General features: G+C 44.0%; 1 protein-coding gene across 2 annotated transcripts; it reads left to right on the top strand.

The window, feature by feature from the left end:
- Positions 1-1,354: 1,354 nt before the first annotated feature.
- On the top strand, positions 1,355-14,529 carry LOC120048853 (lethal(3)malignant brain tumor-like protein 4). 2 transcript variants are annotated; one of them, XM_038995141.1, is made up of 21 exons: positions 1,355-1,432; positions 5,269-5,399; positions 5,478-5,655; positions 5,847-6,078; positions 6,208-6,334; positions 6,434-6,485; positions 6,670-6,764; positions 6,860-6,964; positions 7,102-7,237; positions 7,483-7,574; positions 7,698-7,926; positions 8,016-8,101; positions 8,333-8,443; positions 8,507-8,624; positions 8,994-9,093; positions 9,232-9,429; positions 9,554-9,664; positions 11,341-11,405; positions 11,520-11,683; positions 11,877-11,939; positions 12,130-14,529. In XM_038995141.1, the coding sequence occupies exons 2-21, from the start codon at positions 5,289-5,291 to the stop codon at positions 12,256-12,258; spliced, it is 2,502 nt and encodes an 833-aa protein (XP_038851069.1). In that variant the 5' UTR covers positions 1,355-1,432; positions 5,269-5,288; the 3' UTR covers positions 12,259-14,529. The 2 variants fall into 2 exon arrangements, with proteins under 2 accessions (XP_038851069.1, XP_038851068.1); XM_038995140.1 differs by having other exon boundaries at positions 1,375-1,432; positions 5,264-5,399.
- Positions 14,530-27,158: the final 12,629 nt, after the last annotated feature.

The raw sequence follows: 27,158 nt of genomic DNA, 5'->3' as shown, positions 1-27,158 counted from the left end.
AGCACTGTCTGGGGGAGAGATATCGAGAGAAAGAGAGTGAAAGAGAGAGAGAGTCAGAGTCAGAGTCATTCATCCCAATAATAATATATCACACATCATAGACCTAGGCTATACTCAAATCAGCCGCCAAGACACTGTAGCAAAGCCGTGGCAGCACTGTCAACTGAACCGTGGATCATTCAGCAGGTGTAAAAGCTCCCATGGCAAAACTCCAACAGACTCTGCAGGGGATGCGCACTGCGGGGGAGCAGCAGAGGACAGAATACCTTAATTTGCACAGACTGAGTGATCATTATCTGTTGCATTTGCCATTCACGATAAATGAAATATCAGTCGCTGAATAGAAATGATAGTCTGATAGCTTATGTTTCATAGTCGCTAACAACGACACCTGATGATTTCGTATTTTTTTATAACAGCGTCCATATCTGACCCACGGCTGCCCGGATGGCACATAATCCGATTTTTTCTGAGTGAAAATCCGAGTAAACAGTCCTCTTACCCTCGTGTCGGCCACTTTACCCCTGAAGGCCATCTCATGGTTTGCATCTATCGTTCTTCTGATGTTGAGAATAATGTATGTGACTGGGCAACTGAGATGTTACAGTGTAATCCGTCAGAAAACAGCATTATACTGCCATCTAGCGGTAGCGACTGAAAAAAGCAGGCTTATTTATAGGCGACACTGCCATTGAAGACTGCATCTCATGCCAAATAGACTACAGTAGCCTCTTCCAGTCCAACGTTTCACTTGTAATAAGAACAGTAGGGATGTCTTATTAATTCACCCTTAAAATAGCAAAGTCAGAGAGCTTCTATTTCGGACGCCTGGTCTGATTGGGCATAGATAACAAACATGAAAAGGCATCACGTTTTACAATAAAAAAACATTAAGAGCTGATAGCCTATAGGCCTTGTTGTAATCAATATTACGGTCTAACTACTGTAGACCTATTTGGCGTCTGGACTTGACTGTTCTTACTTTTTTTGCTGAATTACTGGTTGGAAGTGTGGCCAAGTTCATAAAACAGCTAGAAGCTGGGTTTATGATTAGTCTACTGTCATCTTTCTTTTAACATATGGGGACAATATTGACTGGTGGTGACGTAAACAGTTATTGACGGCATACAGCGACATGACCACAATGGCAATCGCGCGCCACGCCAAACAGACTCTGCACGCCCTTGCGCTCCGATTTGATGCTCTCTGAGATTCTGAAAATACACGAGGGAGAAAGACTAGTCCCAAGACATGAATACAATATTTAATAAACTAGATGTCCACTCTAAGCGTCCGTCTTGCTGTACCTATTGACCATCGATAGTTGTGTGCTCAAGTTTACCGAGATCCAAAGTTGTCAGGCAGCGTTCATTGAACGCATGCGCATTGCATCCACTATCCAGCTCAAAATAAGAGTTAAAACTGAAACGAGGTGAGTTCCATAATTTTCAAACAATATAACCGCCGTTATATATTAAATGTTCCAAATAACAACAGTAATCGATAAAGCATCGTTCGTTTTATAATTTGCGCCGTTTCTTATTATTTGTACTGTGATTTAAAACCGTAAAGATAAATCGGAGAGTCAAGTTTCTATTGAAGAAATTAAAAGCAAGCAATTCTATATTTTAGCCTTGAACAAATAAGGCAGTGTAGGGGCAGTTATTTACTTATTTATACCAACTAATGTGGAAGTCCGTTCCTAAGCATTTTCTAACGTTCAAAACCTGGAAACTTATTTATTACTGGTTGTACTTACTTCGCTACACCAAGCCAAAATGCTAGTCCCAGTTCCTAGCCGTCTAGCTACCAATTTGAATTGAACCGTAGTAACGCTTTGCTAGCCAGAAGCAGTTAGCAAGCTAGCTGGCAGCTAGCTGGCTGACATTCCGAGACAAGGGGAAAGTAAAGAAAATGGCCATGATGAGGGAAAACACTAACCTATGAAATTGTAGGGTATATATTTGGTTTTATTTGACAGACACGGCCCTGCATTATGTGTTTCAATAAATAACTTGAGTCATTTACATAGTTTTAACGTGTTGGTGGCCTCTTCCTTTGCTCCGCCATTTTGTATAAGACGAATGCTAATCATGGGCGCACGTACACTTTATTTATGGTCGAATAAATTCGAGGTTTAAACTTGGGAACGTAAACTGACAGCTGTTGAACAGCACACTTGATTGTTTACTTCCCATCCGTATATTTCAGTCAAACAAATATTCTTTCAGACCAAAATATAGTGTTGATGCAACGTCGAGGCGAAAACGTTATATCGTGATCTTGGTTTGATTAAAACACACGTAAATTTGACCTTTCTATGCAGAACACATTGTTTTCTTTAAAATCATTGATTATTCTACCATCTATGTTGTCCGCGTCAATGCAAACAGCCGATTTAATAAGATACTGTTAAAACAAGGAAAAGCTGAACTTGTTCTTTTAACTTGTATTTGTCACGTCTCTCACGGTGTTTGTCAATACTTGTGTCCTTGGCCAATCCATGCAGGAGTGCTTGTGCATTTATTTTGTGATATTTAGCTTTAAAACGTAAAATATTTACTTGTTTTGCTTCATATAAGTGCATGCATGTATTCCACAACAGTCGCCCTCTAGCGGCGATGGGATGCGGTTCTTTAGTACCCGACTTGCACGCGCTGGTTGACTTCTTGCAGGTACCTGTACTTTTTGTGCCAGGGATATTTTTAGAGTACCCCTTTTTGGATAATGTCATTTGATTGATTGTTTTTATTAGCTCATTAAAAAAAATACATACACACACACTACATTCACACACCCCATTATTTATATTTCTACTTTGCACATTCTTCCACTGCAAATCTACCATTCCAGTGTTTTACTTGCTATATTGTATTTACTTTGCCACCATGGCCTTTTTTTGCCTTTACCTCCCTTATCTCACCTCATTTGCTCACATTGTATATAAGACTTATTTTTCTACAATATTATTGACTGTATGTTTGTTTTACTCCATGTGTAACTCTGTGTTGTTGTATGTGTCGAACTGCTTTGCTTTATCTTGGCCAGGTCGCAATTGTAAATGAGAACTTGTTCTCAACTTGCCTACCTGGTTAAATAAAGGTTAAATATATATTTTTATCAATTTAAAAAATAAAAAACTTAACAGGGATTGCTAAATAAAGTCAGTGACTTAATCCCATTGTGGTCCCTAAAGTACATGGTGGAAAAATATTACAAAGATACAGACATAGATATCTTATATATAATGAAAACAACACATAGATAGACATTTGAGAAAGATCTGTCAAATGGATACAATTTCAGTTTTACTTTAAGAACATACAGACAGACCTATTCTAGCACATATCCTTGCATGAACAAACTCCCACACATATTGTCTTAACATGAGAGACAGACAGATGTCAATAGGCATGTGGCAGTGTTTCCCCATCCACTGCTGAAACGGGCGTGCTGTCTTAATTCAAATCAAATGTTATTTGTCTCGTGCATCCTAAACAACAGGTGTAGACTAACAGTGAAATGCTTACTGATGGGCCCTTTCCAACAATACAGAGAGAAAAATAGAAAAGTTATAGAAAAAATAAGAACACAAGAAATAAATCCACAATGAGTAAGGATAACTTAGCTATATACACGGGGTACCAGTACCGAGTCCATGTGCAGGGGTACGAGGTAATTTGGATGTGACACCTGTATGGTTATTGATTGATTGGGTATGTTCAAGTAGTAAGGCTAACAAAACTTTCTGTTAAGTAAAGTCAGGCGAGGTGCGACAACCAAATGTCCGACACTGTAATGGTTAGGCTGTGTATCGCAATACCAGTATCGCAATATTTTTTACACGGCAAAAATTCAAACCCGAGGCAGACAAAACTCTTTGGTCCTTTAAAATCCTGCTGTATGTAAAATATTGTAGCTATAGCTTGGAAATAAATCAATGTGATTCTGGATGACAACATAATACTGTTTATTTCCACCTATAGGGCTTCTTTCCTAAAGAAATGTGTTTCCTTGCCATGATCCTAACGAGAATCGCAATACTGGTATCTTCCCGGCCCAAGTAATGGTTTTCCAACAGAAAGGCTCAGATCAACATGGCAGTGTCAACATACCTGCTATTGTATATAAACTTTTTTCTTTATAGATGTCGAAATAAACTTTTCTATACTTTTCTATATCACACACTCACAAACTGAAGACATAACATGTGTACAATTAATTGGTTAGAGAGAGGTCTCAAATATCACTTTCATTTGTATCCCCTATAGCTTTAGAATCGCAGCAAAGTTGGTTCCTGTTTCAGTCACGTCTTTGGTCACGTTCACGTGGGTCCACCAAAACATCCTAATGATTGGTTGACAAATAATGCATGGTGCAGTTGGTGAGAAGCAACAGCAGCGACTTCATCCAAAAACTTCAAGTTCCTTGGTGTCCACATCACCAACAAACAAACGTGGTCCAAGCACACCAAGACAGTCATGAAGAGGGCACGACAAAACCTATTCCCCCTCAGGAGACTGAAAAGATTTGGCATGGGTCCTCAGATCCTCAAAAGGTTCTACAGCAGCACCATTGAGAGCATCCTGACTGGTTGCATCACTGTCTGGTATGGCAACTGCTCGGCCTCCGACCGCAAGGCGCTACAGAGGGTAGTGCGTACAGCCCAGTACGTCACTGGGGCCAAGCTTCCTGCCATCTAGAACCTCTATACCAGGCGGTGTCAGATGAAGGCCCTAAAAATTGTCAAAGACTCCAGCCACCCTAGTCATAGACTGTTCTCTCTGCTACTGCATGGCAAGCGGTACCTGAGCGCCAAGTCTAGGTCCAAGAGGCTTCTCAACAGCTTCTACCCCCAAGCCTTAAGACTCCTCAACATCTAATCAAATGGCTACCCAGACTATTTGCATTGCATCCCTCTTTTACGCTGCTGCTACTCTCTGTTATTATCTATGCATAGTCACTTTAATAACTCTACCTACATGTACATATTACCTCAATTACCTCGACTAACCCCTGTATATAGCCTCGCTGTTGTTATTTTACTGCTGCTCTTTAATTATTTGTTACTTTTATTTCTTATTCTTATTTTTTTTAGGTATATTATTTGTTTTTTAAACTGCATTGTTGTTAAGGGCTTGTAAGTAAGCATTTCACTGTAAGGTCTACTACACCTGTTGTATTCTAGATGGCAGGAAGCATGTGACGAATACCATTTTATTTTGATTTGATTTGATTTTGACTGATGATTAATTGATGTCAGTGCAGGAGGAGGAGAGCAGGGAGAGATGACTGACACCCCGCCCAGCGATGGCCCCTCCCAGGGGGCAGAGTTTGACATGATGGGCGCTCTGGACTGGCAGGATGGCATCGCCACACTGCCCGGCAGCGACATCAAGGTACGGTGTGTTTGTGTGTGTGTGTGTGTGTGTGTGTGGATACTACAGGCAGGTGTGTGACTGACTGGTATCTCCCAGTTCCGTATGACAGAGTTTGGAACTTTGGAGATCGTGACAGAGCCAGAGGTCAAAGAGGCAGGACCAACCCCCCAGAACCCCGCCCAGTTGAAAAGCCCCACCCCTCCACCAGAGGCCCAATCAGAGAGCAGCGCAGCCTCTTCTGCAGCCAAGGAAGTCCAGCCACTTGCAGCTAAGGGTAAAGTAAACATATGGTTATGAAGGAGTTATAACATAGTTTTGACTGTTTATAATACAGGTGTGTAGAATTTAGACTCATAGCTCTGATATATGTCAGCACTGTGTATATTAGCATACTACATACTGGGTGCTCTGCAGATGGGGGCATAGAATTACAAAGCTTCAATATTACTCTGCTCTTTCCCCCAGCTCAAGGCCCTGTGCTTCTGTCTCTAGAGGAGGGTCCCACTGTGGAGGAGCCCAGTGCGGAGGCGGGCCCCAGTGCGGAGGCGGGCCCCAGTGCGGAGGCGGGCCCCAGTGCGGAGGCGGGCCACAGGGCTGCGATGGCTAGCTGTAGGTCGTGTGGGGGCTCCGGTCCACTGGAGAGTTTCCTCCAGGGCAAATACTGCAGCTCCATTTGTGTCCAGCCCTCCAGTGGCAGGTAAAGATGTTAGCTGTTCTTACTGTACTGTATTTTAGAAAGCATATTGATAGTATTAACAGTTAAGACCCAAAACAGTCATCACATGAGCATAGTTCCTAGAATGACCTCTGTTCCGTGTGTGTTTAGGTCATCACCCGGAGAGCGGCGGGAGAGAGATGGGGGGGAGGGGGGACTGGGGAAACGAGTGAGGAAGAAGAGGAAGATCTACATGGACTCTGGTGATGAAGAGGAAGACAACCAGGAGGAGGAAGAGGTGATGATAGAAGATGTGGCCAATGCTGGTCCTGAAAAGCATTGTAATGTTGTGTGTGTGGCAGCTCATCTGCCGATGAGTGACTGTCTCTCTCTACAGGACAAGGCCAAGGCTGTCAAAGGGAGGAGAGCTGCTAAGCTGGCCAAGCTAGGTATGTCCTATTATTACACTGAGGGGAGGGAGAGGATGGATAGATGGAGGGATGGATTTGTTGGGAATGACAAGGGCTGGAAAGTTTGTCCAATCAGGTAGACTAGAGGTCATGAGTGCTGCAATCCTGCTGGTTTTCTTGTCACTGATTGGCTGATGTGACTGTTTTGTTGTCCCACCCCCAGTGACAGCCCCACCCAATAAGAAGCGACCCTGGAGCTGGCCCTCCTACATGGAGGAGGAGAAGGCTATAGCTGCCCCCCTTAAACTGTTCAAGGAGGTGAGGCACGCACACTTTATCATACTCTCTCTCTGACACACACACACACAGCTGTACAGACATGTGAAAGAGTGTTATGTGTGTGTGCCTCGCAGCACCAGTCGTTCCCTCAGAGCAGGAATGCCTTCAAAGTGGGAATGAAGTTAGAAGGACTGGACCCCTGTCACCCCTCTCTGTTCTGTGTGCTCAGTGTTGCTGAGGTACGTGTCTAACAGGTCAGACCAATAAGATATAGGAGGAACGTCTGTTTTCTAACAACTAACCCTTTGCTTTCCCTCATTTCTTTGCGTTCCTTTCTCTCTGTCTCTTTCTCTCTCTGTCTGTCTCTCTCTCTCAGGTCCAGGGTTATAGGGTAAGGCTTCATTTCGACGGGTATCCAGAGTGCTATGACTTCTGGGTAAATGCTGACACCTGGGATGTGAAGCCGGCGGGCTGGTGTGAGAAGATGGGACACAAGCTGCTACTGCCTAAAGGTCCACATACAGACACTACACACACACACACACACCCCAGACACAGATACAAACACACCCGACACACATGCACACACACCCGACACCCATGCACACACACACACCCGACACACACCCCAGACAGATACAAACACACCAGACACACATACACACACACCCGACACACATGCATATTCTACCGACTGTACAATGTTGTGTGTGTGTGTAGATAGACAAAACTATAACCTTCAACCTTTTGTGTCTAGGTTGTAAGGATGGGGAGTTCAACTGGAACATGTATGTGAAGAACTGCAGAGGTCAGCTGGCCCCCAAACACCTCTTCAAGAGCCTCAACACGGTGAGCCTACCTGACAGCCTGTGTGGATCCATTAATAGTGTGTTTGTGTTGTGAATTAGTTGGTGACCTTAGGTCCATTCAAGTAAGTTTGTATATGAACTATGTGGGTGCATGTGTGTGTAGTCGGTGACTCCGTCAGGGTTCCGTGCGGGTATGAAGCTAGAGGCGGTGGATAAGAAGAACCCATATCTGATCTGCGTAGCGTCCATCGCGGCTGCTGTTGACAACAGACTCCTCATACACTTTGACAACTGGGACGACACCTATGACTACTGGTGTGATGCCAGCAGTCCCTACATCCACCCTGTAGGTTACTGTGAGGAAGCTGAGCTGACCCTCACCACCCCTGCTGGTGAGACACACACAAACATATTTCAACGCTTTATTTGGATACACCATGAAACATTGTATAAGGGTGTGTGTTGTGTTTTCTCCTCTCAGAGTATAAGCACCCGAGGAGTTTTTCCTGGGATAAATACATGGAGGAGACTGGGACACAGGCAGCCCCTGCACGTGCCTTCAAACTGGTAAGACACTCACATTCTCACACACACATACAGTTGACACTCAAAACATGTGACATACAAATTACATTGTTGGTGTTGATTGGGAGGCCTGGGGGAATTTCACATGGAGTTCCTCAGGGCTCTGTTCTGGGTCCACTGACAGTCTTTATTTATGTCAGCTACACCCGTTACAAAACATGCATATTAATCCATCTGTATCACCTGATGTTAACTCTTGAATGTGTCCTGTAGCGTCCGTGCCATGGGTTCCACGCTGGAATGAAGCTGGAAGCCGTCGATAAGAGGAATCCCATGCTCATCCGCGTAGCAACCATCGCCGAGGTGGAGGACCACCGACTGAGGGTACGCTGTGTGATTATGATTATTGTGGAGTAGTGTGTGTGTGTAACTCTCTGTCTTTCTCAGATCCATTTTGATGGCTGGAGTGAGGAGTATGACTACTGGGTGGATGCTGACTGCCCAGACCTCCACCCTGTGGGCTGGTGTCAGAAGACTAGTCATCCCCTACAACACCCCTCCAATGGTGAGACACACACGCACACACTTCCAAAAAATTGACATGGTTATAACTTTGCTAAAACCCACAAATATTTCCCAATCAGTCCCAAAGTGTAAGATTGGCAAAAAGGTGCATGCAGAAAAAGACATGTAGCTCAAATGATGCTGGTTCTTCACAGCTGCTGGAGCTGTTGGTTTGTGGGGACATAAACACTATATGGTGTGTCTGTGTGTGTGGTCAGGTCACTCTCTGGTGTAAGTGTGTCTGCAAGTCTATGTGTTTCTTTCGCTTTGTTTATGTGTGTGGAGTCAGGTCACTCTCTGGTGTTTTTGTCTCTGTTTATGTGTGTATGTGTGTCTCTGTGTGCAGTATTAACTCTGCGGTGTGTTTCAGGCTCCACTGATATGCTGGTCCTCCCAGGGCAGGGCTGTCCTACCCCAGGATGCAATGGGGTTGGTCACATCCGAGGACCCCGCTACGGAACCCACTACACGTCAGTAACAAACACACACACTAACTGTCAAAAAAGTTTTGTTATCAAAACACGTCATACAACGAATTGTGATCTGTGTGCTGTAATCTGTGAGCAAGGTGATGTGTGTTCCTGTTCTGAACTTGTGTGTGTGTGTAGGGGGGTGAGCTGTCCGTACTCGGAGATGAACCTGAACAGGGAGGGCCAGGTACCAGACCGTCTGAGTGGAGAACGACCTATGACCCTGAGTGGGCCTCATCACCATGGGCAACGCCCAGACCCTCCTTCACACACCCAGACAAACAGCCCCACCACACCGGAGCAGCCCGAGCCTGCAGACGACTCCCCTCAGACCAGGTATGTGTGGAACATGTAACAGAAGGGGTTCGGAAGAGCTTCCATGACTTTGTTTGTTATCTGACTGCAAATAAAGTCTGGAGTTGTGGAGTTGTTTCCATGGTAACAGTTGTTTCTATGGTAGTGTAACTAGGGGGCCGATGGTTTACGAGGGCGAACGATCCAGGTGCAGCAGTCAGAGTGAGCCACCAGGGGGCTCCACTGAGCCCATCAACGACGGAGCCAAGGCCAAGAGGTAACACACAGACTCCACTCTCTCCTACCAAACTCTAGAATGCATGATGGAGCAGAGTGTTTGTTGTTGGTTTACTAAGAGAGTACAGTGCCTTCACAAAGTATTCACACCCCTTGACTTATTCCACATTTGATTGTGTTACAGCCTGAATTCAAAATGGATTAAATTAAAAAAAATCTCACCCATCTGCACATCAAAGTGAAAACATGATTTTAGAAATGTTAGCAAATTTTGGGGCAATTAATACAGAAATGCCTCATTTACATAAGTATTCACACCCGAGTCAATACTTTGTAGAAGCACCTTTGGCAGCGATTACAGCTGTGAGTCTTTCTGGGTAAGTCTCTAAGAGCTTTCCACACGTTCCACATTTGCCCATTATTCTTTGCAAAATTCTTCAAGCTCTGTCAAATTGGTTGTTGATCATTGCTAGACAACCATTTTCAGGTCTTGCCATAGATTTTCAAGTAGATTTAAGTAAAATCTGTAACTCGGCCTCAGGAACATTCACTGTCTTCTTGGTAAGCAACTTCAGTGTAGATTTGGCTTTGTTGTTTTAGGTTATTGTCCTGCTGAAAGGTGAATTAATCTCCCAGTGTCTGGTGGAAAGCAGACTGAACCAGGTTTTCCTCTTGGATTTTGCCTGTGCTTATCTCCATTAGGTTTAATTTTTAACCTGAAAAACTCCCCAGTCCTTAATGATAAAAAGCATACCCTTAACATGATGCAGCCACCACTATGCTTGAAATATGGAGAGTGGTACTCCGTAATGTGTTGTATTGGATTTGCCCCCAAACATAACATGTTGTATTCAGGACATAAAATGAATTGCTTTGCCACATTTTTTGCAGTACTACTTTAGTGCCTTGTTGCAAACAGAATGCATGTTTTGGAATATTTTATATTCTGTAAAGGCTTCCTTCCTTCACTCTCAGTATTGTGGAGTAACTACAATTTTGTTGATCCATCCTTCTACCACAGCCATTGAACACTTTAACTGTTTTAAAGTCACCATTGGCCTCATGGTGAAATCCCTGAGCAGTTTCCTTCTTCTCCAGCAACTGAGTTAGGAAGAACGGCTGTATCTTTGTAGTGACTGGGTGTATTGATACACCATCCAAAGTGTAATTGATAACTTCACCATGCTCAAAGGGATATTCAATGTCTTGTTTTTTTGTGAGGCATTGGAAAACCTCCCTGGATTTGTGGTTGAATCTGTGTTTGAAATTCACTGCTCGACTGAGGGACCTTACAGATAATTGTATTTGTGGGGTACAGAGATGTTAAACACTATTATTGCACTCAGAGTGAGTCTATACAACTTATTATGTGACTTGTTAAGCACATTTTTACTCCTGAACTTATTGACTCGAGACATTTCAGCTTTTCATTTTTAATTAGTAATAAAAAAAATAATAAACATAATTCCACTTTGACATTATGGGGTATTGTGTGTTGACTCGAGACATTTCAGCTTTTCATTTTTAATTAGTAATAAAAAAATATATAAAAAAAACATAATTCCACTTTGACATTATGGGGTATTGTGTGTCGGCCAGTGACAAAACACAGCTCTAATTAATTCATTTTAAATTCAGCCTGTAACACAACAAAATGTGGAAAGATTTGTGGGGTGTGAATACTTTCTGAAGGCGCTGTATGTTGTCTTTCAACAGGTCTGCTCCAGTCCCAAAGTATCTGAAGCTGCACGTCGTCAAGCAGGAGAATGGAGATGGGAAAGGTAGAGGTTCTGCTCTCAGAAATAGAGAATGGGTGTAACGCTGTGTGGATTATATATTGTCTGTTCATGTCTATTGAAGATATTTACAGCTAATTTCTCCTCCCTCTCCCCCAGACTCCCTGTCTCTCCAGCAGGCGCTCCATGAGTCAGTGTTCTCCCCAGGTGGCTCCTCCTCTCCCCCTCACAGGGTGGCTCTGTGCTGGGACAAACACTGCCAGCTGCTCCCTGAGGTCCTGGGCCTCACAGCTAAGAGAGTTGCAACCTGGACCGCCGACGAGGTCAGACACGCACACATAAACACATAAGCAATACAAACATGTACAGGCGCTGTACGCATACTGTACAAACTCACATATTGTGCAAATCACATACATTACACATACACCCAATACAATAGCTTTGTGTATCCTATTGCATTTTAATCATGTGTGTTTGTGTGTGTGTCTTAATGTTTGTTTCCCTGTGGGTCAGGTGGCCAGTTTTGTCAAAGGGCTCCCGGGCTGCAAAGAGCATGCTGCCACCTTCAGGACAGAGGTAAGAGCTACCATTTCAAACCCCAACTTTGTGAATCACAATAGACACACATACTCCTCATCTGCTGCTCCTGGTTGGTGTATCCTATGACAATGCAACCAAGTCAAATTAAATTCTGCCATTGACATTCAAACACTCACACACACGTTCTGTGTTTAAGCTTATTTTGTGTCTCTGTGTATCGCTCCAGCAAATGGATGGAGAGGCCTTCCTGCTTCTCACCCAAGCAGACATAGTCAAGATCCTGTCAATCAAACTAGGCCCCGCCCTCAAGATATACAACGCCATACTCATGCTGAAGAACGCTGATGAGGAGTGAGACGCCCCCTCACGCTTCATTTCCTCCCACACCCGACCAATGTATCTGAATAGTCTAATAGTCTAGAGAAGTTTCATCTCCTTTCTTTGCCTCCTCACCTTATCCTCTTTGGTTTTCATCTGCACTGATCTGAGCCCGCAGGATAGGTCAGAGCAACGTAATGGATGGCCACCAGGAATCTGCTTTCAGCTATCCTGTTCTTCCACATCAGTGTAGAGGAGTAGAGAGGATACAGAGAGGATGTACCTGGTGTCAGTGTAGAGAGGATACAGAGAGAATGTACCTGGTGTCAGTGTAGAGGAGTAGAGAGGATACAGAGAGGATGTACCTGTGGTGTCTGTTGGAAGATCTTAATTGCATACTCCTCGCGTCCTCTCCTCGTCTCCTCAAAACCCATTGGATGAGAGGACACGAGGAGAGAGGACGCGAGGAGTATGCAATTGAGATCTTACCTGTCAGACAGACAACCCAAGAAAGTGTTTTATACTATAACATAGCAACAATTAAAATTTAAAGGGGCAATCCGGAGTTGAAACAATAACAAAGCAGTAACCCCACCACTGTTTTGGCCAAAAGCTGAGGGAGGGATGGGGCTGGAGAAATGTTACCGCTCTCAAATTCATAGACAGAACTATTTATACAAGGACTGACCATCATCAAAATGATAGTTTGAACCATGTTTTGAGGCTATACAGTGTTGGTTTACATGTACTTTGTTTACCAACATTGAAGATGAACAAGCTTATATTTGGTGTTTTGGGGTTCTGATTGGGTACGACAGTTGAACTAAGCTCATGAGGCATTTATAAGATATTCTTTGAGAATCAATGGGTATATATAAAACAAAATGTATGTAGCAACTGCAGATTGCCCCATTAACTTAAATGTTTTTCTGAGTGAGTAAGAAATGAGCAGTGGGCACCTTTAAAGTATTGGTATTGAATTCAATTTTAAGGTAGACTCAGTGAAATGATGTTGCCACGAGCAGCACCACAGATATTGAGATGAGTGAGATGCAAGACTTCGCTCACAGTCACACACAGTATCTGCGAACAGGAGGCTGGTGGCTCTTTAATTGGGGGAAACAAGCTCATAGTAACGGCTGGAACGGAATCAATGGAATGGTATTGGTTTCCATGTGTTTGATAGCGTTCCATTCACTCCATTCCAGACATTACTATGAGCCGTCCTCCCCTCGGATGTGGATGGGTTCGCTTCACACTGTTCCCTGGCCTGGCTACCGGGAATCAAAACAGCGGAGAAGTTGAGCCTCGCGCTTTAACGCTCGTAGTTGTTGTGGGAATTGATCCACTATGCTGTTTACTTTCAGCATCTACGTCATATTGCTGCGTCAACCTTTAATATTATAATTTTTTTAAATCTGCTTTTATTTTAAATTGTTGAGGAAATGGTGCTCAGCCCTGAGCAAATGGAACCAGATTAGTCCATACATGTTTTTACTTGAATACTTGTTGATTTATTATTTTTGTTGTGAAAGAAAATCACCATGTAGTTTACCTCTCTGCCAGATGGATACATTCCTCTACATGTCCAGGGCAGGAAGAGGTTGGCACATCTCACGGCTTGGGTGGAGGGAGAGGATTGATTTGTGTGTGTGTGTGTGTGTGTGTGTGTGTGTGTGTGTGTGTGTGTGTGTGTGTGTGTGTGTGTGCGCCAGTCAGATGTTTATTTAAAAGGGTGAATGTTATAGCATTGGAACTTTAAGGAAAGCTGGACTTCAGGACTAATTCAACTGAAGAGAGATGTTTTTCTATGTACCTGCTTTAGAGCTAATGGTAAAACACTAATGAAATTGGAATGTAAAGAAAGGAAGAGAAAATTCATCAATTTGTTCTGAATGAATATTGTTTCCTGTTTCATTTGGTCTGATTGATCTTTGTGTACACAGTGTAAATAGTGTATTATAGCTCTGGGGTTGTGACACACCCTGCATCCCTATAGGAAGTGGTTATTTGGAAGCTTATGCAAATCAATACCAATCTTTTCCAAGAAATTAAAAATGTATTTTTTTTTTATTGAACTGAGGAATTCATCTTTTAAAGCCTTAGTGAAATTTTGTAAACAAATTTTTCCGTCAATGTCCTCCATGTAACAATATAGTTTATATTCAAAACCAGGATTTCTGTATTTTAATTTAAGGGGCATTGATAAGTGCTGTTGACTTGTGAGATGGTGTGAGTTGTGAAGGTGCATGTTGGCTTGTGTTTGCTGGAGTGTGTGAGTGGAATGGAATAAATGAAATGCAGTCTTTGTGGTTGTATATTCTTCTAATGTGCATACTGCCTGAGGGCTTGGTTATCCACTCTTCTGATCTGTTAACCACACTGATCTGTGGTCATCATTACCTTGTGTCAGTGGTGTGTCTATCATGTCTCAGATTCACAGGAACTGACACCACACCTAAGCACATACCTGTCCTGTCCACGGACACACCTAGTTATGTCATAAGCCTTTCTCCATCCCGGCCCACACCAATCTATTTATCAATCCCTCTTCTCCTCCCTTCATCCCCCCCAGTATGCTGCTGTTCTAACTAATAATAACTACTAGGATCCCTGTGGGACTGGCCCAAACCAGCCAACGATTCCCACGACTGCTCACAGCCAGACACAGCTTATCTTGCTAACACACACAGACACACACAGTCTTGTTTAACTATCCTTGTGGGGACCAAACAATTGATTCCCATTCAAAAATCTATTTTCCCTAACCTTACCCGCCTAGACCTAATTCTAACTGTAAACCCTAAACCTAAAGTATAATTTTTCCTTGTGGGGTACAGCAAAATGACCCTAGTTGGGATATTAAAACCAAAAAAACACACACGGAGCGTAATGCTCTGGCTTACTGCTTCTGAAACATCGAACTATTCCAAAAAGAAAAGTGTTCGCATAGTATAGAGTCAAGTCAAAAAGCAACTGAAACATTTTGGCATATTTACTCATCGGGAGTTTGTGAGGACCAAGATCTCGCATGCGCCGTAGTAGCCTACTCGCCGCTTTAAACCAAGGCTGGACAGATGTTAATATGCAGCCTGGTTGAGGGGTGCAACTCCGGGAAAACATTTTAAAGAGGGAGCTGAAGAGTCAACGTTGACCATATTAATGTAGTGACAAAATAAATAACGGGCATCATGTTGAGAAAATAGTTCCAGATATGTCAGCAGCAGGAGCGACGCGGAAATGTCCACAACAGAGCAACAGCCAAATCGAGGCAAGTAACCATTATCGGAACGTTCTCAAAAATCAGAGCGCAGCACATGAAAAGCAAGTGTTACTTGTTCATTTTAGTTTGTATTTGGTCAATAGTGTTGACTTACTTTTTAAAACGTTATTCAGACATCCCCAATGTCAAAAAGGCTTTAGTGTCAGATAACCATACATTAAAAGATAACCGTTACATTGTATCCGGAATCGGACAACACAACTCTGCTCTAGAGAAAAGTTGTCGAGGGTCTGCTACAATGTTGCACAAGTTCAACCCTTCGATTAACGTTTTTGACTGATGTTATTGCCATCATTTATATAATGTTATGTAAAACCTACAATTTCTGAACTTTTTGTAATCTTTACTAAATGTATAGTTTTTTGCATTCATGTTCCTTGTTTAAGTGACGGAATGATTGAATGTTATGTTCAAGGAAAGCCCCAAATCAGACGAAATTACTTTATGTGAAATCTAATAGAAGCTACATCTGGGACTTGGTCAATTGAGAGTTACCACTGCGACCATATATTATCAATTTAGTTCAGAATTGGACGCCATTGATATGTCTGTCTTGACAGTGCTTTATTTTATTATTTACATAGGCTATTGTGGAATATTTAGTTCGAGTTTAAATGTGACGGCTACAGTGAAAGGGCTTGTGTATAGGGTAATCTAGCGTGGAGTTTAGAAGAAGGCGCGAGAGACTCACATACTGCATCTCATTAACTCCCGGGGTTCTTATCACCTCTGTCATTTCCTGTTGTTTACAAAGTCAACTCTCAACAATCCCTCTCTCACTCCACCCCACCCTTTTCCCCCTGTCTTTTTTATTTTCCTCTGATTTAACCCCTTTCTCTTCCCCATTACCTCTCTCTCCTGTCCTTGTCCTCTCTCTCCTGTCCTCGTCCTCCCTCTCTCTCCTGTCATCGTCCTCCCTCTCTCTCCTGTCATCGTCCTCCCTCTCTCTCCTGTCATCGTCCTCCCTCTCTCTCCTGTCATCGTCCTCCCTCTCTCTCCTGTCATCGTCCTCCCTCTCTCTCCTGTCATCGTCCTCCCTCTCTCTCTCCTGTCATCGTCCTCCCTCTCTCCCCTGTCCTCGTCCTCCCTCTCTCCCCTGTCCTCGTCCTCCCTCTCTCCCCTGTCCTCGTCCTCCCTCTCTCCCCTGTCCTCGTCCTCCCTCTCTCCCCTGTCCTCGTCCTCCCTCTCTCCCCTGTCCTCGTCCTCTCTCTCCCCTGTCCTCGTCCTCCCTCTCCCGTGTCCTCGTCCTCCCTCTTTTCCTGTCCTCGTACTCTCTCCTGTCCTCGTACTCTCTCCTGGCCTCGCCCTCCCTCTCTCTCCTGTCCTCGTCTTCTCTCTCTCCTGTCTTCGCCCTCCCTCTCTCTCCTGTCCTCGTCCCCTCTCTCTCTCTCCTGTCCTCGTCCCCTCTCTCTCCTGTCCTCTTTCTCTCTCTCTCTCTCTCTCTCTCTCTCTCTCTCTCCTGTCCTCTTCCTCTCTCCTGTCCTCTTCCTCGCTCTCTCCTGTCCTCGTCCTCTCTCTCTCTCTCTCTCTCTCTCTCTCTCTCTCTCTCTCTCTCTCCTGTCCTCGTCCTCCCTCTTTCTCCTGTCCTCCCTCTCTCTCTCTCCTGTCCTCTTTCTCTCTCTTCTGTCCTCTTTCTCTCTCTTCTGTCCTATTTCTCTCTCTCTCCTGTCCTCTTTTTCTCTCTCTCCTGTCCTCGTCCTCCCTCTTTCTCCTGTCCTCACTCCCTCTCTCTCCTGTCCTCACTCCCTCTCTCTCTCCTGTCCTCTCTCTCTCTCCTGTCCTCGTCTTCTCTCTCTCCTGTCCTCGTCCTCTCTTCTGTTCTCCTGTCCTCATCCTCCCTCTCTCTCCTGTCCCTGTCTTCTCTCCTGTCCTCGTCCTCATCCTCCCTCTTTCTCCTGTCCTCATCCTCCCTCTTTCTCCTGTCCTCGTCTTCTCTCTCTGTCTATCCTGTCTTTGTCCTCGCTTTCTCTCCTGTCCTCATCCTCTCTCTCATGTCCTCGTCCTCTCTCTCTCTCTCTCTCTCCCCCCCCCCTCCCCCCCGTACTTGTCCTCTGTCTATCCAGTCTGTGGTAGAGGATGACAGCAGCGGGGTCCAGTGGAGCGGTCAACGCCGTCTGCACCCAAGACTCCTCCCACTCACCCAAAACAACCTGCCCACAAACCACATGGCCCTGCCCACTCTGCTTCCCACAGCAACAGAAGGATGAGCTCGAAGTCAGACTCCGCCTCCGCTCCCCTCCTGGGGCATGGCTACTAGCGGGCATTGTCGTGGTGATGGTGGGAATGTTTGTGGCCGTGGCCGGGTACGCTAGCTCCACCCCTAACCCTGTGGGTGGACGAGGCAGCTCCCACAGCGAGCGAATGAAACTGCTCGGCCCTGTCGTGATGGGCATCGGCCTGTTCATCTTCATCTGTGCTGGAACCCTGCTGTACGAGAACCGGGACCGCGAGAACCGAGAGCGTGAGAACCTTGAGAACCCTGAGGAGCAGGGGAAACGCAAACAGAAGAAAACAAGGGAACGGCGCCGGGAGAACCGTGATTATGAGGATGTGGAACAGGGGAACCAGAGAGAGCCCTCAGACAGACACTCCCCTCTCCCTGAGGAGTGCCCGCCCCCCCTGCCTCCCAGAGTGCCTAGACAGGAGGGGTCAGAGTTGAACGTTCTCTCTGTGGGGGCGCTGAGCTCACTGCTGCCAGGGGAGGGACAGGGGCGTGAAGAGAGAGTCAGAGAGGTGGGGGGTAAAGGGGGCTCAACCCTGCTGACCAGAGTCCTGCACCACCAGGACCCCCCCTCCTCCTGTCCCTCCCCAGCTCCCTCCTCTGTGTACTCTGACTCCTGTAACTCCAGTGAGATCAACTATAACGTTCAGACAGGCTCCCCTATCCACTCTATTCACCAACTCTGAGATTCTACTGTTCTCACATCTGTACATGCTTTCTAAAGAAATGCACCACATATTTCTCCATCTCTCTCTGTGGTTTCTATAGGCTGTAGATGCAGTGGAGTGTGTTGGGCATCTCTCTCTAGCCCTCTAGGACGGGCAGAGCCAGGGGGAGACAGGGCTAGGTGACGTCAGCTTGTTGTTGTGTAGTAAAGTCTCTCTCAGGGGTGTTTGACTGTATTTGGGCTTGGGGGAGGATTCCACTGCAGACAGTGACTGTGGTGCCATCCTGAATGATGCACGTACACACAGTAAATACGGCCAGACATTCCTCTGTGGAACAGGCTGCTTTGGAGAACTTTGATTCATGATGTCGTTTTAACTGTAACTCAGTTTGATCTGATATTAGTGACTCTGTTTGTCATGGCTGTTCTCCTATAGGGGTTCTGTTTACACACACCCAAACTTGGCTCAAGAGATGGACAGAAATCATAGCAATGAAAAGAAAGTTAATGCCTTCTCATAGTTGGCTGTTGGCTGTCCACATGCTTACTCTTTACTTGAGTTAGATGTTACTACCCACTGGCCAATAACTGGTAGAATCCACGTTGTTCCACTTCATTTCAACAAAACATTTGCAAAAAGTCATCAACGTAAGGCAATTGCGTCCTTTTCCCACCCAACTTTGAACCTAAATCCAATGTCATTGTGAATTTGTTTGGTTAATTTCACGTTAGCTGACAACTCAACCAAATGTGCCCAGTGGGTAGTCTGTTTGCAGTGCATATATGAAGTATATCTTTGCAGCATGTATGCAGCAAACCTTTGGTCTTTAAGGTACACAAAACCATTAGGATGTTAGACTGGGTTTAATTGAATAGAGCCCACAGATGCAGTAAAAGGGGGGAGGAGAGAGAGAGATGAAGGGGGGATTTTAATTGTCCTGAGTGTTCTCCTCCAGCCTCCAATTACACTGTGGAACCGACCAAGGGGTTTTTATTGGTATTTCAGGACTGCAGAGTATTTCCTCTGTTGTTCAGACACATGCTGGGATAATGCCATTGAGATTAGTGAGGAACGCCAAGACTGCCTTGCCCTGCACGGCCAGACACATCTACACAACACAAGCACAACACACACACACACACACACACAACCGCATGCATGCTTTCACACATGCTAAACCTCACACACCTCGTAGTGCTTTTGAACCCATTAACCCCGGTTCACCACCAGTGACACTACCAGGGATAAACCAGTACTTGGTTTCTCGCTTCTGTGTGTTTTTGTGAGTTTAATGCAGCAGCTGAATTATGTAGTCAGTCAGTGTTTGATTGCTGGACTGTAATCCTGAACATCAGATTAAATTCACATGTAATCCCTGCCTGACCCTAACACTTACTCTCACAATGCTCCACCTATGGCCTCCCATAACACACACACACACACACACACACAAACGGGCGCACACGCACACACCCTCTCTGTCCCACACGGAGATAACCTGTGCATTGTATTTCTGCTCTTGCTGTTGCCTAGGTTTGTTTAACCGTCTCAGTCTGTCTCTGTGTTACGCAATCCCACAAACAGGACAGTTGTTTTAGTCTCCCTCTAATGTCAGTCATACATTTTATTAGAGTTTATGCAGGATCAGTACTGTAGCCCCCCCCTGGTGGGACTGGGAGCACTGTCTCTAAGCTGCTTAACTCTTCGCTGAGTCAGACACGTGTGTTTTACCGAGGAGGGAGACCCTACTGGGGTTACAGGACCAGAGACAGAGGGCTGAATCCTAACATCAATCCTAACATGCAAATCACAACTTTGTGCAAATATCCCATTGATCTGTAGATAGTCAGGATCTCAAGTTAGTGTTTCAACCTGGCACCGCAACAACACCTGGGACATCTGTGACCCACAGCAACAACACCTGGGACTCACAGCAACAACACCTGGGACACCTGGGACCCACAGCAACAACACCTGGGACCCACAGCAACATCACCTGGGACCCACATCAACAACACCTGGGACATCTGTGACCCACAGCAACAACACCTGGGACACATGGGACCCACAGCAACAACACCTGGGACACCTGGGACCCACAGCAACAACACCTGGGACCCACAGCAACAACACCTGGGACATCTGGGACCCACAGCAACAACACCTGGGACCCACAGCAAAAACACCTGGGACCCACAGCAACAACACCTGGGACACCTGGGACCCACAGCAACAACACATGGGACACCTGGGACCCACAGCAACAACACATGGGACACCTGGGACTCACAGCAACAACACCTGGGACACCTGGGACCAACAGCAACAACACCTGGGACACCTGGGACCCACAGCAACAACACCTGGGACCCACAGCAACAACACATGGGACACCTGGGACTCACAGCAACAACACCTGGGACCAACAGCAACAACACCTGGGACCCACAGCAACAACACATGGGACACCTGGGATCCACAGCAACAACACATGGGACACCTGGGACCCACAGCAACAACACCTGGGACACCTGGGACCCACAGCAACAACACCTTCACATAAAGTAGGATTTCAATAGCGCCCCCCTTCATGTGGTAGACCATTCAGTCAAGTACAGATATCCATTAGTCATCTAACCCTCATTGTTGATTTAGGACATCTGTCGTGGCAATTTCCTGTATTACCAAATGAGGAGAGTTACAAACCACACAGTCAGAGTTATACTTAAACTTCATATTTAATAATATGAGCTTTACAATAGCCCTTTGACTCTCAGATCAATTCAGTGTCTATAATGAATTCTGAGAGTCCCTACAGAAGAATGCAAAGATCTTTTATAGCCAAGATACACCCCTCTCAACTTACATGACGAACCACAGATCTTAGGAACAGTTCACAAAGAAAGACTTTTACTTGAGAGAGGAGTATCCCATAGCCAGATAGCATTCGCTATAAATTATCGTTCAGTTTGGTCTCTAAGACGAGGTTCTAATCTCGTTCCTGGTACTTCATAGTACAAAAATACAAACTCATCCAATGGCATATATCAAATGTCAAGTCTAGATACTCCCATCTCAAGTAAACCCCCTCTTGACCCCACTCCTGGACAAGCTCACTGAGGGGAGTGACTTGCGCACAGACATTGTAGAGACAAGTAATTGGTTCCCCCATAATCACGCCATCCCTTCACATGGTTTAACAGAGACATTCACATATGAAGACAATGTTCCATCCTGTCCTCTTCCCTTTCTGATATTTTAGAGACATGTAAAAGACAAGCCTGACCTCTCCCCTCTCTGGGCCCCAAATGACTGAGCCCCAGCTTAGAAAAAAGTGCAACTGCCAACACTATAGTCCAAAAGGATACATTCTAATGACAAGTATCTCACATAAGCATATGTAAATAAAACATCTTATTTATCTATGTTACCCAACTAATTCTGATTCATCCGCCACACATCTCATTATTCCCTTTGAGGTGTTTAAACATGTTCATGAAATAATGAAGTGTAACAGGCTTTTTCCAGCGGCCCTGCGAGATAACCTAATCCTCTCCGTCTCTTCTTTCCTTTGTAACTTTAAATCCATATTTTTTGCTTTTCGTAGTGTATTTTTGTAATTACAGGGCTCATCTGTAAAATAAACCTTGGTCTCAGCATGACTCCCTGTCAAAATAAAGGTTAAATCAAATAAGTATTTAGATCCCACATAAGGAGCATTTCTAAGAATCCAACAGCTGTTTCTCAAAAAACATTCTCTCTGATGATGCTAAGGTGTTAGTTTAATATGGGGGGAAGTGCAGATATTTTCATGAGCTAGTGAATAGTAACTAGTCAAAATATAGCCCAGACTAGTCACAGACAGATCTTTGTCTGAGCCGATTGGTTAACTAAATGTCTTAGCTTTACAATAACACAGTTGTGTAAAGTACTTTGGGGGGTATCTGTACTTTACTTGACTATTTAGCAGTGTGATCTGACTATTAAAAAAAACAAGAAAATTATGCCATCTTGTTTGCCTAATATAAGGAATATTAAATTATTTATACTTTTTTTAAAGTATAATTGAGCAAATACATTTACTTTTGATACTCAAGTAGTATTTTACTGGGTGATTTTTACTCACGTCATTTTGTATTAAGGTATCTTTACTTTTACTCAAGTATGACAATTGGGTACTTTTTCCACTACTGCAATAACATGTTCCGGATCAGAGCCATATATATATAGACAGCTTATAGAGAGCCTCTGTCTTTACCTCTCTGCTCCGGATGGCTGGCCCACTGCGCAGTGCTGCCTCTGACAACAACAGTGATTGGTCTGTGAGAATAGACAGGTATAATGCGTCTTAATCCAATTCTAGCTACAGGGGTGCCTGCTCCTACTGTCACAATGGAGCTCATTGACTTCCTCAGGGACTTTTTGTGGTCTCAACTGGCCCTTCTCTGGATAGTTTGAAGGATTTATTTCTGAAATGAGGGGATTGATGCTCTGTGTTTTTGCCCTGGCGATGTTAACAGCTTCTGCAGGTAAATCGAGCTGAATTGGTCTTTCTCTGATCTGGGTCATAGTATTTAGGTAGGCTATACTTTAGGTATGGGATGTGAAGTTTTTCACACAGAATGTGGGGGACATAAAATTGAAATGTTATAATCATAGAATTATATTGTATATATTTCCTGATGTTTTTTAACACCAACTACAGACCCGGGTCATTGTAAATAAGATTTTGTTCTTAACTGACTTGCCTTGTTAAATACATAAAATAAAAAACTCCAAACTGCTACAGCACATTTAAGATATATATATTTTTAAATGTGTGTTCATAAAGCATACATAACACGTCAATAAGAACATAAACATGCCATTGTAGCTACACAGAGCCTCCATGAACATATTCACTACGAAAATAATTATATTATGATATCATACAAATATGTCAGTATCAGTTTTATACAAATACTGGGATTGTTCTGATGGAAGAGGATGGACCTTTCATGTCTTTAAACACCTCCACCAGTCCTGCAGTTGCTCTCCTGAAGGTAGTTGTGCTTTTTTTCCTGAAAAAAGTTTGGGTTGGGTGACTCTATGTTTGGGATGATTACTGGAAGAGAAGATAATTACTGGAAGAGAGTTAAGTTGAGGTTGAGTTGGGTGACTCTGTCTGGGACAGAGGAGGCTGGTGGGATGAGCTATAGGAAGAATGGAATGAATGGAACAGAGTAAAACATGGTTTTCATATGTTTGATACCAATCCATTGATTCCATTCCAGACATCACAATGAGCCTGTCCTCCAATAGCTCCTCCCACTAGCCTCCTCTGGTTTGGGATTTACTGGAATTAGTTTTAGGTAGCTATTGTAATCCATATAGTAATCGTTAGGTCCACTGTAGTCCTGGTGTGTGCATGGAGGTCTTTGTTCCAACCCAGTGATATAGCAAACACTGGATGAAATACTTCCTAGTTCTAGTTGGTGAGTTTGTGCAACCCCAACCCTCTAGCCAATTAGTGTTCACCTGAGCTGGCATGACGACCAGAGATTAGGAACATCACTGAAACTCAGCGTTTGGATTAGCACTAGGTGCTGCTCCCACCAGAGGTGGATGGCCATGACAGGTGGTAATGGAGCAACAGTATAGCTGGACTAGCTATAAGCAGTAAGTCTAACCCTAATTTGTACATAGGGTTAGACTTACCACCTAAACCTAATTTCCACTTACTGTAGGTGCTCAAAGTGCTTTACAAACTTACCTCATCCACCATTAATGCTTTTCAGTAGAGGGATGCATTGTGGTATGCTGCTGGCAGATGAACTGTATTTTTTGGTTAACCTTGGTGAGAGAGATACAGCTACCTAAGAAAATTACCTGACTAAACTACTTTAGTTTCCCCTCTTATTGTAACATCTTGGTGCACTATACACAGTGTTCTGTAGTCTACTATAGACACAGTCTTCTGTGGTCTACTACAGACACAGTCTTCTGTGGTCTACTACAGACACAGTCTTCTGTGGTCTACTACAGACACAGTCTTCTGTGGTCTACTACAGACACAGTCTTCTGTGGTCTACTACAGACACAGTCTTCTGTGGTCTACTACAGACACAGTCTTCTGTGGTCTACTACAGACACAGTCTTCTGTAGTCTACTACAGACACAGTCTTCTGTAGTCTACTACAGACACAGTCTTCTGTAGTCTACTACAGACACAGTCTTCTGTAGTCTACTACAGACACAGTCTTCTGTAGTCTACTACAGACACAGTCTTCTGTAGTCTACTATAGACACAGTCTTCTGTAGTCTACTACAGACACAGTCTTCTGTAGTCTACTATAGACACAGTCTTCTGTAGTCTACTATAGACACAGTCTTCTGTAGTCTACTATAGACACAGTCTTCTGTAGTCTACTATAGACACAGTCTTCTGTAGTCTACTATAGAGACAGTGGTTACCGCCAAAGATGCCGTGAGCTACCTTGGATGTGAGTAAGATAGTGACCCATCAGGTGAGAGTATGGCCTTAAAATCTCTCACCAAGGTTAACCAAAAAGTAAAGTTTCTGTCTAGGAAATAATGTTTTCATGATAGGAAAATACTGCAGACACTGGCAGGGCCCCTTGTGCAGTGTCATTTTGATTAGATAATTGATTATATGTGTGCCTCTAGAATAAGCTTCAGAAAACTCGGAATAAGCAGTGGTGGGAAAAGTACCCAATTGTCATACTTGAGTAAAAGTAAAGATACCTTAATATAAAATGACTAAATTAAAAGTGAAAGTCACCCAGTAAAATACTTGATTAAAAGTCTAAAAGTATTTGGTTTTCAATATACTTAAGTATCAAAAGTACATGTAATTGCTAAAATATACTTAAGTATCAAAAGTAAAAGTATAAATAATTTCAAATTCCTTATATTAAGTAAACCAGATGGCACGATTTTCTTATTTTTTAAATGTACAGAGAGCCAGGGGCACACTCCAACACTCAGACATCATTTACAAATTAAACATGTGTTTAGTGAGTCTACCAGATCAGAGGCAGTAGGGATGACCAGGGATGTTCTCTTGATAAGTTTGTGAATTAGACCATTTTCCTGTCCTACATTTGGGTGTCAGGGAAAATGTATGGAGTAAAAAGTACATAATTTTCTTTAGGAATGTAGTGAAGTAAAAGTTGTCATAAATAGTAAAGTACAGATACCCCCAAAAATAACTTAAGTAAAAATACTTGAAAGTACTACTTAAGTATGCTACACCACTGAGAATAAGATAGTCAAGATTGTTCTCAAGCTCCCATTCGGTACTCATGTTCAACCCTGTCTCTTTGATAAACTGAAATGGCTCAAGAGTTGCTCAAGTGAAACCAGAGTCACCCAAGTTGGGGGTTACCCACAACATTTTACATAACTATTTCCCAAATTTACAATACCTATGTAATTATTTTATCACATTGGTGACACCCAGCAGTATTCCACCAGAGGGAGCTCTACCAACTTTATTCCCTGTAGATTCAAGAGCTTCATCGGGAATAACGTATTCCTCTATTCTACTCTTGTCTTGCAGTACTGTGGAACAAATTACCACTGTAAATTAAATCTTTGTCATCAGAACAGCTTTAAAGCATCACATAAAAATAATGGTTGATTGATTAGGGGTATTTTTCTTTTCAAGAAGTGACTTGTGTAAGGGTTTATTTGTATTTTTTATTTAACTAGGCGAGTCAGTTAAGAACAAATTCTTATTTACAATGACGGCCTATCCTGCAAAAACCATAACCCGGACAACGCTGGGCCAATTGTGCACCGCCCTATGGGACTCCCAATCACAGCCGGTTGTGATACAGCCTAGAATCAAACCAGGGTCTGTAGTGACACCTTGAGCACTGAGATGCAGTGCCTTAGACCGCTGTGCCACTCGGGAGCCTTGGGTACCTCTGTACTGTTGATTATGTTGTAAATATTTGTAATTGTTAATGTTTTTAAAACTGCATTGAGTGTAGTGTGTACAATGCGATCTTGTCCACCTTTCATATTATTTGCCAAAGAGGATCACAATAGAAATAAACCTTCAATCTTTTTTTAATGTATGTAATGTTGTCTCTGTCAGGAGCAGCCTTCGACTTTAAATGATCAATTCTATCAATAAAACACTCATGAGTTGTATCGATTATGTCCCTGTGTGAGAGTGTACTGTATATGATATTACCCTGTGGTCCCAGATGAGGATGATCAGGAGGAGCAACGGGAGGAGGGGCCTCTGCAGTGTTTCCGCTGTGACCTGGGCTTCTGGGATGCCTGCTACACCACCAAAACCAACTGCAACACCGGGGAGAAGTGCTACACTGGCCGAGGGAAGGCAGGTGGGTCACATGGATAGACATGGCCGGCGGGTGCTGTGTGTGAGTGTTTTCTGTGTGTGAGTGGGGGCTGTGTGTGGGACATTACGGTGCTGGGTTTTGTGGATTTCTGGCAGAGAAATGTGAAGCAGAGCATATTAGTGTGTTGACAGTGTCTATGTGTGTTAACTGTGTGTGTGTTTCTGTAGGTGATGTGTTGGACGTTAAGTTGCTGGGCTGTGTCAAGGCGAAGGAGTGTGAGCTGGTGACCAATGTGGAGATCTTCTCCAACACAACCATCTACATGATGACCAGGCACTGCTGCGACACACACTTCTGCAACACCGGACACACACTACCCCTCAACACACTCCTCTCCCTGTCACTGACTACAATAACCATCATCCACCTCTCCTCTCCCTGACAGTGACT

This window comes from Salvelinus namaycush, chromosome 5, assembly GCF_016432855.1.
Source record: "Salvelinus namaycush isolate Seneca chromosome 5, SaNama_1.0, whole genome shotgun sequence".
Classification (NCBI taxonomy): domain Eukaryota; kingdom Metazoa; phylum Chordata; class Actinopteri; order Salmoniformes; family Salmonidae; genus Salvelinus; species Salvelinus namaycush.
The sequence above is the reverse complement of the archived record's forward strand: the minus strand, read 5'-3'. Positions and strand labels throughout refer to the sequence as shown.